Here is a 14,881-nt window from a genome sequence, read left to right on the forward strand (position 1 = left end):
TAACAGTAACTGATGAATTGATCTGTGATATAAGTGTTATTTTATCCTTATGGGAAAAGGGACTTCACTACTGGGTGGCAGGACAGGCATTGATAAATTCAAGAAAATTGCATGTCACTAAGATGCCATGAGAGGTGCATCTACACTTCTTTCTGCTGCTGGCTTGGCTCTTATTATTCTGAGTGCATTTGCCTTTTAGTCATCTATACATCATCTGCTTCTTCATCTGTATCTATTTTTCTTTTTCTATGGTGCTCCAATGCCTCAGGGTAACAGCAAGACCTGTCCCAGGAAGCCTGACTGCCATAATCTTAAAGCATATTAGGCAGCTGCACATTTCCCCCTTATTGAACAGGGCCATAGGGCTACTTGGATAAATTCTGAAAATCTGTGTAAACTTTGCAAAAATTGTAACAGCTGAATAGCTTAAAATCAGGCTCATCTGGATGTTTTGCAGCATGTTTTCTGCTGTGGAAAATGATAGAAGGCACTGGAAAACAAGGCGAGCAACTGTACAATGAGAGCTTCCTATCCAAAAATGGCTGTTTTTATTGGGTTTGAGATTGTAGCTGTTAAAACTTCATTCAGTATATATGCCCAATGGTTTCTAATGGAATAAAAAGATGCATAACTGCATGCATGTCTAAAGCCCATTAATATATTCTAATCAAAGCTTTGGAAACAGCACCAGAAGTAGGGCTTTTTCAGGAGTGGCACTTGGACATCTTTGCATCTTTGAGCCCACTTTCTCCCTTTGTGGGTAAAGCAGCTTCAGATGAAAGCACTACTAGAGCAGCATCCACAAGAGGCACCTTAAGATGTGTGGCCCCTGGAAATGTATAGTGCTGTTGACTATGTGATTGGTTGCCTAGCTAGAGCCAACCATTTTATGGATAAAATCCTATCAAAGGATTCTGGGACTGTAACTGTGGAAGATTCGTTTGGCGCCTGTGGAAAAACCACCATGAGACCCTTCAGTAAGGAGTATCCTGTGTCTGTCCTTGGCATCTGCGTCTGTAGTCAGCCAGACAGCCCAGAGGTCTAGAAAACAATTCTACCTTAACAGCCTGTGCCGCACAGGTTGTTCTCCTCCATCATTAGAGAGTTCTCCTTCCTCTCTGTGGAAAACCTCAAATTCCTGAATAGGGATAGATCTGTCCATTTTTGGTTTCTCTCAGTTTCAGTTCTCCACATTTCTGCATTCGTTTATGACTATTTATAGGGGATGGGGGCAACTCTCCCAGCAGAGGAGTCCAAGTTGTGCTTTCTGTTGTAGGAAAAGCAATCCTGACTGTTTCTTCCTCACATTTTCCATTACAAATTCATGTCTTCCTCAAATTGAACTTTTTATGTCACTTTGTGGAAAGCTACTCAAGTAGTGCAAGTTATACATTTGTTAAGCATTTTGTCATACTGGGTTGCATCCAGTAGCGTTTGTCTAACTCATGAAAGGCTTTCTGACCCAGTGAAGGCTTCCATCACCAGAAGGGAGAGACAAGTGCTTTTCACTAATTCCCTGCAGTCACCTGTGCCACCTCCCACTCTGTTCTGAAAGATCCCACCATCCTAAGGAGAAGATTATGTATAGGTGTAAGAAGGGCTACAGGGGAGAGGGGGAACTGGTGAAAATCACCTTCCTTCCAATTTTGCTGATGGAAGCCTCGGATGGATTAAGAAACCCCTTCATTCAGCGCAAGGGACACTGGATGATGTAACTCATTAAGTTCTTATAATAAATAGAAAGTGAGAATACACAGCATCAGATGCTCCCATTCAACTTAGAAAAAGCATTCAGGGTTTGTTTCAACTGAGCTGTCTTTGAGCACTATTATAAACACTAGCCATGATACATAAAATAAAACAATCAAGAACATACCTCTGGTTTCTTTGTGATCTCTATGAAAAACATGTGATTCTTCATTGGATAAATAATAATTAAAGCATCTCCAAAATCTGTTGGTATAATACCCCTGCGATAATTTCTGGTGTGCTCAGACCACACAATATGAACCTCATCATTTCCCAAGTGACGAAGCTGAAACGACAAATTGGCTTGCTATTAATCAGGGTGATGCACACGTTGGACAAATGGAATAATGCGTCAATAAAGGAAATTGTACATTTTCTCCTTAAGGGAATCCATCTTATTCAAAATATTTATGGGACCCTGGTTAGAGAGATTGTCCTAGTTTGATGTACTTCTAAACTACAGTTTAGAGTTATGAGAATGTGGAGGAGCAAGTTCCACAGTCTCCCCTCCTCCTATTGTGTGGCTGCGAGATCGAAGCTTTTGCCTCAGTTACATATTAACCACAATTTAGCATTATGAATAGTTAATCTTAACTGCTGTTTGTTTAAATAAGCTATGGTTTCAAGTTGTCTTGTTTTAACAAACCATAATTAAACTATTGATTAGCCATAGTTTTTTGGTGATGAAAACTGAAAATTCTGAGGTCGGAATCAAATATAGTATGAGTGGATGTCTAGTTGCAGAAGGAGGCTTCTTCTCTCCCTCCCCCCATGTGCCCCAGTAATGTGCTCTGGAGGACTGTGGCGTCCACGGAACTGAGTTTGGAGGCACATGGGGCCTAGAAGAGGAAGTTGAGAAACTGAAAGTCCTGTTGTGCAATAAGTTTTCCAATGGGAAGACATGTTTTTCAGATGTACAAAGTTTAACTAGGAGGAAGAAAATTAAACCCAGCTTAGTTTCATTAGACCTTAAGTGTGGTTAACAGCATAAGTTTTAGAGTAAAATGTATCTATCTGACATATTAAAATAAGTGTACTATAAATTAGTTGGGTGTAGTAGCTATGATTCTAGTTTGAATATGACTTAAACCCCTCATCAGCCAAGAAGTATACTAAGAATGTGTAGAAAAGCTGGTATCTACTATATTCCAGTACCTCAAATTTGGATAGCTTAATTTGCACATTATGCAAATACCATGCAAATTATTAACTAATTATGCAGATCACATGGTAGTTTCAAGAATAAAATACTGCTCTAATCTCCAAGGACAAACTTGACTATGGCTTGCAGTTTCTTTCGAGAGAAACAAGGCACAAGGCTGGGTTTAGACGCAACTCAAGGCCAGACCATGGTTTACCTCCTGGCAGTGTGGGAGCAGCAGCAGGGAAGGAGAGATGCCCCAGCACACACTAGCGTGCTAAACTAAACTATGGTTAAAAGGTGAACTATGGTTTTAAGTGATGTGTGAATGAGCTCAGGAGTCGCTCAGTGTCACTTTTACAAGTTTTATAGAATGCTCATAGGGAAGTATTAATTCTAAATTACAGATAATATTAAAAGGAGAAATAATATATACCTACATTTTTAACTACATGCATAAGCAGCCTTAGGTTTTTAATGTTTCAGGATTAGATAAAAGTGAGTGCCAAAGGTCGATTATTCTGATTGAATCTAATCTGAATTTTACTATTAATCATCTCCTGACTTAATTTCCTCAGCTACCATCTGTACATCAGAATCTAACTGTAATTTACTGGGAATTTTTTTTTCTTCAAGTCTTATGAAAAAACTGCATGCTCAGAACCTAGTTGTGTGACATTCCACATATCCTACTTAATTAAATAGCATTAAAAGCACTCTGCTTCAGCTATCCTGCAACATGCCTCCCAGGCAACACACCAATGCTAACAGTGGTCATGGTATACACACCTAATAGTCTGACCTCCTTTTCCAACTAATTGCATTACAGAGCCAGCTGGCTCCAGAAAGGAGTTGTCTGTGTGATTGAAGAACTTCTGCTTGGGGTAGGCATGGCTGCTACTTTTACTGAGTAATGGCCAGTCCTGACATCCCCATTGTCTGCCTGACAGAGTGCCCATCCTAAAATCGAAGTTTTATTTGTAAATTAACCAAGAAACTTCCTGCCAGAACAGCACTGCCTGGAGACTGATAATGTGTGCCTTTCATTCCCTTTCACTCTTACTGTATTCACTGCCAATTTGTTTTCTGCTGCCAGCCAGCCTTAGGCTATAAAAAGCCTTGTAAGACATAAGTGCAATTATAGTCCTAGAGTCAAATGAATTGAACAAATCCAATAGCACAGCTCTGTCTCCACTTTGCAAACCCCTACAGCAGTGAGATTAGCTGCTAAAAATCTAATCTAGCTATAACTAATGAATTTCTTGAGTAAAGGAGCAAGAGTTCAGTAGGGGGTTGTACCCAGCTTTCTGAACTGAGAAGCTCTTTGCAGCTAATTGTATATAAAAAAGCAACATACAGCTTTGACAAGAAACTATTAGGATGTTGCTATTACTATTCATTTCCATTGTGGCTGCAGGATGTCTGGATGAAACAGTAATACTATTCATAATGATAAATCATTGGATTCCAAAAGGTATTGCTGAATATGTCTTATTTTCAAAAGAAAAAAATATTTCAGTAATGACAATCATTTTGCAGATAACACCATGTATTATATATTTTTAAGAACAAAAATGTGATTTCTAAATATGTTACCCTGTACTAGCATATGTATTAGGATATGTTCCTAATTATTTCACTTTATGACAATATACATTCATTAGAATTCTCTACTTATTTTACAAAACACATGTGGGAACAACTACTTTTCATTAAAAATAGAATCTCTAATAATTATTGCTATGACATCTGTCTTATTCTGTGGGTCACAAAATATGCCGCCTGCTGCAGAATGGTCACATTTAAAGGCAGCTTTTCTGGCCGGCAGGTGGTATGACCTTCTGTCATGCTGTTGAGTTTGTCAGCTAAGCAAGTTGTTCAGAATTTTGCTTATTATGCTTGGAAACGGGCAAAGAAAAAAACAGGACACAAAACTGGTCAGAGTGCAAGTTATTACCTGAACAGCTCAAAAGAGTCAGAGATATATTAAATATACCTTACTAAAAACCCAAAAGCAGTCTTAAAAGTGCCAGCTTCAACTTCCAAATATCTGACTGAAAATAATCAGAATTAAATTACAGTCACCAGACTCCTGAAAATAAACTTTGACACAGTGTTTTGTGTTAGTTAACAGAGTGCAATCAACATATGATTTAATTTTCTTATACCTGACCTTAGTAAATAACTATTCTCAATTTGTTTTTTAATTATCTTGTAATTGTATGCACACGTGCACCAGTGTTCACAATTTATCATTGCTCCTTATCCAGATAGTAAGCACTGCTGAGTGAAATTTGTAATGACTATAATATGTAAATCAAAGTTAAAGTGCAAAATTAAACATTGTTTTAAAAAAGAAACTGCAAAGAAGTCAGGAGAGGTTAATGCAGAGAAGAGCTTCTGTGTAAATGTAGTATGTGGGTAGTTCTAATCAATGATCTTTGGGTGTCCATATGCATAAGAGTGCCCATAGGTCCCAACTCCCTGGGGCCCTGCAAGCCTCAGCACCCACAAAATTCCCCATGAAAGGGCCAGGCACTCACAAATTTCGGGCATGGCCCCCATGGCCCATGGTCGCGGTGCCAAGTTGGCACTCCTGAGTGTGTCCCTATTTTCATTTTTGAAATGATGGTGGGTATTGTGGTTTTTAGAAAATATACCGGCTAAAGGTGTGAAACGGAGAATGCTTCCTTGGTATTGTTTGATCACTTGTTTTGCAAGAGACAGAAGCAGCTGGAGTGGGGGAAGGGGAGATTTCACTCTCTGGTTTATTGTTTGTGGCATTTATACAGCCAGCCCAAAAGAGGATTAGAGTGGTTTGAAAGTGCAGACAAAGAAATACTATTAAAGAAAGCAAAGGTAAGTAGGAAAAGCCACAATATATGGAGTGCCTTTTATGAGGATCTGTGTCCCTCCTTGTAAACAGTTCTGCAACAACAGATGGAAGAGACTTTCGTTTTCCAGTGCTGCCTTGGGGCACATACCGTTACTGCTTGGGAACATTACTTTGTCCCTCTTTTTCCTGTGAAAATCTGATGTTGCAGTTTCAGGAACAGGCAACGGAAGGTTTGTAGATAGTGCCAACTTCCAGATTGGCTGGGGTGGTAGTATGTCCAGCATTAATAATCATTGCTCTTTCACTGTCAGCTACAAATGGAATTGCAACTGGGCTTCCACATGACAGGTTATATCGTACTTTCTGAGTATGCTCATCTTTCTATGTTCCATCTACACCAGCTGGTGTGACATAGCTGATGTGGGTGGGAAAGTCCAATTTAACGGAGTTGTCAACTAAAGCTCCATGCACATGATGAAAAACACTCTTTTCTGCCATTGCCACTAACCACATTCTTGAAAAGGCAATCTCTGGAAAGGATTGTTGTTGTTGTTTTAAAAGGCATCATGGTGTTATGGTGCTATAACACACTTTAATTCAAGTTGCTTTTTTTCTAATATTGTAAAAAATGTAGCTGGAAAAGCATTTTTACACTAACTGAAAAATCAGTTAAAAAATAAACAGGGTAATAAAAGGTGCCTATTACATTATAGTCTACTTTCTGACCGTGAGAGCTTTTCAACAGTGGAACGGTCTCCCTCGGGCGGAGGTGGACTCTCCTTCCTTGGAAGTTTTTAAGCAGAGGGTGGATGACCACCTGTCGTGGATGCTTTGGTTGAGATTCCTGAATAGCAGGGGGTTGGACTAGATGACCCTCGGGGTCCATTCCAACTCTACAATTCTATGCTTCTATGAATGTGTGCTGAACTGTGATAGTTTCCCTTGTCCAGTGTGTCCTGGCCACATCAAAGTCCCACCCCTTTAAGAGGATGCAAGAGTAGTGCTAAGGCAGCGTATGAAGGGAGTTGTAATACGACAACATCTAGAGAACACTTTGTTGGCTGCCCCTGCACTAGCAGCATTTATACCTGTACAGAGATTGTACCAGTCTTCTGTTCTTTGGGAGAAAAGGGAACATAAAGGCTCCCACAAGGAGCACTTTGGAACCTGCCATTACTGTGACTTTTGAGGTGGAAGAGCTTTTGTGAATGGAGGGGGAAGGATTTCATTTGATACTTGCTTTTATGTACATCTTTTACATTGCTTGTAAAAGATTTGAAGCATCAGAAGGAACAAGTTGCCCAAATTTCACAAGTGCGGGACAGAGGTAATTCGTTGTTAACAAAGTACAACAGCCTTACAGGTGTCTCATTGAGTCTGTACAACAGAGAGATTCTCAGATACTTTGTCAGAAAGAACATATTGCACAGCTTGAGAAGGATTTTTGTCTTTTAAATAAAGAAAAGGTGACTGTGCTTCATATCAAGAATCAAATGGCAGCAGATTTAGAAAGACTTCTAAATCACCATGAGTACAGACCCAGGTCATCGGGCTTGAGCTTCTACAGCCTCTGCCTGCCGCGGACCACCATGACAGGATTGGCAGCAACAGCAGCAGTTATGTTCTATGCTGCTGATAATACGTTATCCTGTTGTCAATTATACTGTTTTAAATGTGCATTTTATATTTGACTTCCTTTAGTAATGCTTTCATTTGAAATGTTTAAGATAATATTTTAGTTTCTTGTTAATTATGTTGGTTTGAATGTATACTTTATATTTGTTATATTATCTTCAGTAATGTTTTACTCTGGATTGTTTTAATGTTGTTGTAAACTGCTTTGGAATTTTTTTTCTTAAAAATATGAAGTGGTATAGAAATGAAATTAAGCAAGCAAGCATCTCTGAAGTATGCCATTTTATTTAAGTTCTGAACCAATTTTTGTGCAATTCAAGTTCTGCATAAAACGTGAAAATTTCCCTGTCCACATGACCCACAGCAAATATATTTAAATGAGCACTATATTGTAGGACTTTTAATTCTATGTTTACCTTTTTGGTCAGTGAGTCATCTGAATCAGAGGGCATTCGTGTAGAAACATGGAAAATAACTTCTGCGGTAGATGTAGCATAATATGGTGCAGTTTGGCCTGTGCTGCCATTACGCTGAAGGCCCCCCATAAATCCACAGTGAGTTGAAAGATCAACCTTAATTAATCAAGTAAAAACAAAGAATTTACTCTCAATCTGCAATCCTAAGAAATTCCAATTAAACTAATGGGGCATCTCCATGAAAATAGGTTTAGAATTTACATTTAGTGACAATTCTAACACTGGAGATAGAGATATTATTTGCTGTATATTAAAATGTAGTATTTTTATAAACACTTAACTTCTCAAAAATACATTATTAAAAAAAGTTTCTTAGTCTTTCATTGAACTGTTTGACAAAGATAGCCTCTGAAATTGAATCATTTTTGTGTTTTTCTTGTGTCTAAAAATCATACAATTGTATATTTCAGTGATCTCAACAATAGAGTGCGTAACATGAAGTTAACTTCTGAAGCTTACTTCAGCAACTATAATTTACATTTTAGTCCCTTGCAAGGCCTTGCATGGTTTTATGCTACTCTGTAAAGTACCATGAGCATTGATGCAGCTTAATAATAAGTAACATTTCCCCCCGAAACAGAAATCATAAATGCATAGGGCCAACAGAATAGAATCTCTCACACATCAGCTGCCTCCAGACCTGTTTATCACAGAAGCCACAGTTCAAAATATGTCATCAAACAAGCCACTTCCCGTGTTCCAGTAAGAGAGCCAAGCTGTCATGTGTCAGGACCTGGTGTCGGGATCTGGCATAGGAGCCATCTTCATGGGAGCCTTGGCCTCCACAATCCTTTTAAGCAGGGGCCAAGCCCCCCACCCAATGTTGAGGGGGAAGAGGAGCCCCCCTCCGGAAGATGTGTGCTCCACTGCCTGCTTGCCCCACCCCTGCCGCAACAACCAGGCCAAGGCCTCCACCATGAGGCCCTGCTGAGGCCTGCCACAGCCACACTTGTGGAAGCCCACCTGCAGCCCCAACGGAGGCCCTGCGCCGGAGGCCCCCACCCAGCTGCTGTGGCGGCCAAGCATGGAGCCCAACTTCCAGCACAAGGGCCACTGGGTTCTCACAATCTGGGGCCCAAGTCAGTGCCTCTGGCCCCTGGCATGTTTGTTTAGGCTCTACTTCAAGTCCGCCACTGGCCCTGCAAGCCGTGCATTGCAAGAATAAGTGGGCAACTGCCAAACAGTTGAGAAGTTGCTACATTGCTCCAAATATGGCAATTAATTCATGGGCTGACACTGATTTTATCACTTCAAAATTAAATATTTGGCTAATAATTACCTCCCAGCCAAGACCAGCAACAAACTCTTCATATGCTTGGCTTCCTTTTGAATTGGACAATATTGAACATTTATCTTCCTGTCCTTCAGCAATGTAAAATACTGCAATCTTGTGAGTTTCCCGGCTGCAATTGGAAATAACAAAAAACCCAAAGCAACCATAAATGAAACTATTAACATTGATTTTTATAAATATGTGAATATTCTGAAAATGACATGTGATATGAAGTAGGGTCACGCTAAAATGTTTTTGAATGATTTTCAGGGGAAAGTGAACTTACCCACAGGAATGGTGGAGTTGGTAGCTTCCACTTTCCTATCTGAATGGCCTTAGACACAGGGTTGGGGGAAAGTGGCAGCAGCCATTTCTTTCCTGAAATGCTTTTGAACAACACCACGTCCAGGGAATTCAGAGATAAAAGAGTGGCTGCTGATAAGAGCTCTGCTGCCAGAGGCAGAAACATCCCCTCACAAGATACTCATACCATGCGCCACCTACCATCCTCCCCACACCCAAATTTTACCCTCTTCACCATGATGCTCCAAATTTTGCGCCATTTTTTAATAAAAAAAATCACTCTGAACATTCTGCTTGGCCCTGGTGTCTTGCAGTACTGTATTTTTATTTATTAAATTTTTATCTCATCTTTCTCAAAGGAGTCCAGGGTGACAAACACTGAAGTGATATAAAACATGGCAGTGAAATTAAAACACTAAAAAATAAATACTTAAATGCATCAGGCTTACAAAAGAGTAAAGTATGGATTTTCAGCTGCAACTACCAATGAAAATAGGAGTGAACGCTAGTGAAATAAACTGAGATAAAAGTATAATGGTGGCCGGCTGACCACACCCAACTTTCACATACAGCAATTTGCACAAATCACTCTAAAACGAAAACTCTCTTTGTTTGCATCTGTTTTTTTATGTAATTATGTAATGCTAATCCATAATTTAGTGACACATGCAGGCGTCGGAAGGAACCACACTGCACATCCCCCTTCCCTCTCTTCTACTCATGTGCCCCAATCTCTGCTGTCTTAAATCTTGGCTTGTCATGTTGATTGGACCAGGGATTGTGACTTCTCTCTAGCTGCAGTCAATTTCTAAAACAGCCAATAAACCTGGCTTGTTTAAACTCTCAAGTTAGGTACAGACTCTCAAGTCCCTGGTCCAGACAACACAACATGCCAAGAAGGATGGAAATGGAAATGCTGCCAAAATCCACCTCAAGACCAAATAATAGGAAGAGTGGGCAATTTGGAGCACATGTGGCAAAGGTTTGCTGCAACTCGTTCCCCATCAGGTACATCTTACTAAACCTTGGTTTTGTGTGGTGTGCACCATATTTTAAGATCATTTAAAGAATACAGTGTATGGTATTTAACTAAATTTTACCCAGGGTAGACTCACTGAAATTAATTAACACATATAAGCTAGGCACATTAATTTTAATTAGTCCACTCTGAGTAAATCTTAACTGAATATTATCAAATAAAATAGTAAATCAATGATATTCATAAAAGCAGAAAAAATATAGTTCATTCTTAGAAACTGCCAGAGAGCCACAATCTGGCCTCCTTACTCACAATAGCGATGCAGTTCCTATGTGCAGTTGGGCCCAGGACCAAACTATGCAAAGGAAGTCAGCCAAAGGTCCAAAAGAAGGGTTCTGCTAAGATAGGCTCCACAAGGAGTCAATAGCACCCACATTGTAGGCAAATGCAATGTAATGGTTGAGAAGCTACATAAGATGGGTTACCAAGAATTCGATAGTCAACTTAGCAAAGATGCTGCTATTGGCATATGGTGCAACATGCTACAATTTTTGAGTGCATATACTGAAGGAGGTGCCTAAAGAACAGTGTGCTACTTACATTTGAGGTCTTCAATTGTAATGGAATTGTTTTCCCATTTCTGCCCTCTATTTAAATCTGGCTTTCATATTATGTATGTAGTGAATCTTTATTGTGGAATAATATGCCACTAATTATTGCTAAGACTCCTTTTGTTCCTTTATTTTAGAAAACATCTACCTCACCAAATTCATATTTGGTACTGCTTAATTCTCAATTAGATCTTTGCACCCTAAATTGACCAAAATAGGATTTTTGAGTGAGTGCAAATGGGAGCCACCAGTCCTGGTCACTTATTGCGCCCCGTCCTGGATCACCCTCTCTTCAAATGACAGAAGGAGTAGAACACAGGAACTTACTAAGCCACCTTATACCACTGCAGACCATTGGTTTATGTAGCTCAGAACTGTCTACACTGACAGGCAGAAACTCTACAGGATTTCAGGTGGGGAATCTTTTTCCAGTCCTACCTGGAGTTGCTGGGGATTCAACCTGGGACCTTATTTAGGAAAACAGATGCCCTACCAGTGAGCTTTAGTCTTCCGTGTAGAGTGAAAGCGCACACATATACTCTGTGCTTTTCCAAGAGATTTATGTCAAAATCAGATTCAAGAGAATTAATCTGAGCCTTGAAAAGAGACGAAAGAGGAAGTGGGGAAGAGTATCATTCTTCCAACTTCCTTCTTCAGCTCTATGTACTTTTCAAGACAGAAACACGCCCCCCCCCCCATCTCATGATGAAGGGAGCAGGGGATTTTAGAGGCTTCATGGACACCAGGGAAAGGATTCACAGGTACCAGGTTGGTGCTTATGAATTTTAGAGGCTTCATGGGCATCATGCTGTTGACCCTGGGCCAAAATACTGCTTGGAGAGCTCTAGCTTACACTTAGTTTACGCCCCAAATTCTACATATTAAGCTTTTCTTCATACTTTTTCAACAGAGTCAAGGTTAAAATTTAGACCCTCCACAAATTTAGTACTTGAAGCCAATCCAAAATTGTTTAAGGATCAAATGTGTTCTAATATGGAATTTCTTCAAAAATACCCACTTACAATTCCTATTTAAATTGGACAAGCTACAACAACATATAATATTTAAATAAAAATAAACCTAACACATTTCAGTTTTCCATAAACATAAAATAATAAACTGGACCTCATTCTGTAAATGTATCCATTAGTAGTTGCCTAGCTAAAAACTTAACTCACCATTGCCTCGAGTCCAAGTTTTTCAGCTCTCTCAACAATTTAGAATTTTTCTTCAGTAGATGAAAGCTTTTTCTACGGATATATGGAACATGTTATGGTAGGAAAGCTCCACGATACATAAACATTATAATTTCCAGAAATCTCTTGAGTAACCAACAGGGAAAATTATAAAAGCCTTTACATTACATAATTTTGAAAATATCAATATATTTATTACAATAAAAAGCCTGAAATTTGAATTGTTGTTTCCTCCACCTGCCAGTAATCCATCATTCCAAATCCATTTCCCAATCCACTACTATCTCTTGGGAATCACTCAGAATACAAAATCCAGATTACTTGGGTGAAACAGTCCTGCTGCACCATGCAAGTATGAGGAGCGCTTGATTGGCCAGTAAGTTCTCAATCCCTCTACTATTTGAATGCAACTATAAATATGTAAATATGCCATCTTTCCCTTTTCAAAGTAGAATATAACCCCATCCCAACAAAATTCCAACTGAAGCTGTTTCTGTTTTATTTGTAAGCCGCCTTGAATCCCTGTGAGGGAAAAGGCGAGATATAAATACATCATGTTGTTGGCATCCAACTGTCTTGAGAGACACTGGCGTGTGCCTCCAGGGATGAAGTCAAACTGCTGCATTAACAGCACTGAGGTGACCTCCCTGGAGTGCAAACCTGGGCAGTGTTTTTTATAAAGTAACAACAACAGTTGAGTGCAACTACTATGTACAGAAAAAGGGGCTTTGCATTTGTGTTTCAGTTGTCCCATCTCTTGACTCTTTTTTACTGTTTTCTCTTTCTGGCTGCTCATCCTGTCAACTCCTTACAGGTGGGCTCCTCTTTCTTCCTCTTCCTCTGTCTTTCACACTTGATAGATAGAATAGCCACTGCTCCCTCCGTTCACAGTGGCTGTTCCTGCTATTCTTTACAGACATGCTGCAGACCACCTGCATATATCCTGTGGACCACTGACAGTGTGGGACCCCTGCTGCTGTAGTAGTAGTAGTAGTTGTTTCCAATTCACCTTCAAAGGTAGCCCAAGTAGAGTGCATTGCAGTAGTCCAAGCGGGAGATAACTAGAGCATGCACCACTCTGGCGAGACAGTCCATGGGCAGGTAGGGTCTTAGCCTGCATACCAGATGGAGCTGGTAGACAGCTGCCCTGGACACAGAATTCACTTGTGCCTCTATGGACAGCTGTGAGTCCAAAATTACTCCCAGGCTGTGCACCTGGTCCTTCAGGGGTACAGTTACCCCATTCAGGACCAGAGAGTCCCCCACACCTGCCCGCTCCCTCCGCCACTGCCCCCAGTCCCACTAACAGTAAACTGTTGAAACCAACATGGCAATACAAGATATGTAGACAGGGACATCACTCTCAGGCTCCAACTACCTCCTGCATATAAATCTGAGTCTGTGGCCTAAACCTAAACACTCAATTTTAAGGAAGCAATCCATTAGTTTTTTAGGTAGATTCTTTCTTGTTGGCTTATTAATTGCCCTGTCCCTTTTTTGGGGTCAATCCATACTGATTGCAAAAGGTAATAAAAAAATCTAGAAAGCATTGTGGCTGTAGGTGGGAGACGTTTTGGAAAAATATTTCTTTTTCCCAATATCCCTGGCCTGGGAGCCAGAAGTGAAGATGAAAAAAGAAGAAAGAAATAAAAAAAGAGAAAAGAGGAAAGAAGTTAGAAAAAATTAACCACAGAAAGTTAAAAGAAACTCTGCAAATCTAGCTTCTGGCCAGTCTGGGAGCCCATTCAAAAGATTTTCTGCTTTCCACTGGGTAGAGGTGCTTTTCTGAAAGTGGAGACTTCCATTTGGATGGAAAGATAGTATTATTTCTAATAATAACAGTAATCTAAAGCCCTACTTACCTTTTGTCCCAAGAATTCATTCCCAAGTCATTTAACAAGAGCCTACATAAATGAAATGGTGCTTGGAGCTGTGCAGGTCTTGGTGCCTTTTGACTTTCAACTTTCATACTGAGATTGAAACTGCATCCATGTGCATACTCATTTTCTATGCAACTCTGCTGCATTATTGCTTCTAGTATATTTTTCTCTTGGTCATGGTTCATGACATATGGCGATGGCGATGGCTCATTCAATTTTAGTTGCGGATGTAAAAGGCACTCAGGACTACTATTGCCAATCCTCTCTAGCAATTTATCAAGAGCATCTTCTCCTTCATATATTTGAATGAAGTCCACTGGAGGCTCAAAGTTCTGCTTATGATTGTCCAAAACTGCAGTGGATATTCTTTTATTTTGATTTGGTAGACTACCAGCTAATGGTCCATGCATCAGCCTTCCATCCCATGAATACTTCCCTGAGATATCTCTAACAATTACTCTTACTTCTGAGAATGCTGCTGCTAGTTCATTGTCGATCTCCTTTTCAGAAGGAATTTGAAGATAAGATATAAGAGTACTGTCATTAAATACAAACAGTTGTAAATTTGGGCTTCTGAAAACTTCTGAAGACAGTTCTGAAGAGTCCACATATGAGTTGTTGTGATTCTCACTAATAAGGCTGTGAAGAACAGCAGGTCCTCCATTCAGGGGATAATGGCCCAAATTGTTTACTAGATGTGCCATTATCATTCGTGCAGTCAAAGGTATTAATTCCAAACTCCTCCTCCTTCTCTCTGAAAGTAATAAAAATAAATAAGCAAAATAAGCCAACTAAAATATAC

General features: G+C 39.8%; 1 protein-coding gene across 7 annotated transcripts in view; it reads right to left on the reverse strand.

Moving 5' to 3' along the window:
* The window catches only part of RALGAPA2 (Ral GTPase activating protein catalytic subunit alpha 2), a 182,197-nt gene that overhangs the window by 54,402 nt on the left and 112,914 nt on the right, over positions 1 to 14,881 (reverse strand). For all 7 annotated transcript variants that reach the window (XR_014170068.1, XM_081917687.1, XM_081917686.1 and 4 more), the window contains 5 exons: positions 14,062 to 14,833; positions 12,182 to 12,253; positions 9,117 to 9,240; positions 7,778 to 7,933; positions 1,877 to 2,035 (listed from right to left, as the gene is read on the reverse strand). Coding sequence is in view for 6 of the 7 variants with exons in the window: in XM_081917687.1 (XP_081773813.1) it covers positions 1,877 to 2,035; positions 7,778 to 7,933; positions 9,117 to 9,240; positions 12,182 to 12,253; positions 14,062 to 14,833 (1,283 nt within the window). In the remaining variant the exon portion in view is untranslated. The remainder of the gene's footprint in view (positions 1 to 1,876; positions 2,036 to 7,777; positions 7,934 to 9,116; positions 9,241 to 12,181; positions 12,254 to 14,061; positions 14,834 to 14,881) is intronic.

Source organism: Podarcis melisellensis, assembly GCF_964234715.1.
Source record: "Podarcis melisellensis genome assembly, chromosome: 7".
Classification (NCBI taxonomy): domain Eukaryota; kingdom Metazoa; phylum Chordata; class Lepidosauria; order Squamata; family Lacertidae; genus Podarcis; species Podarcis melisellensis.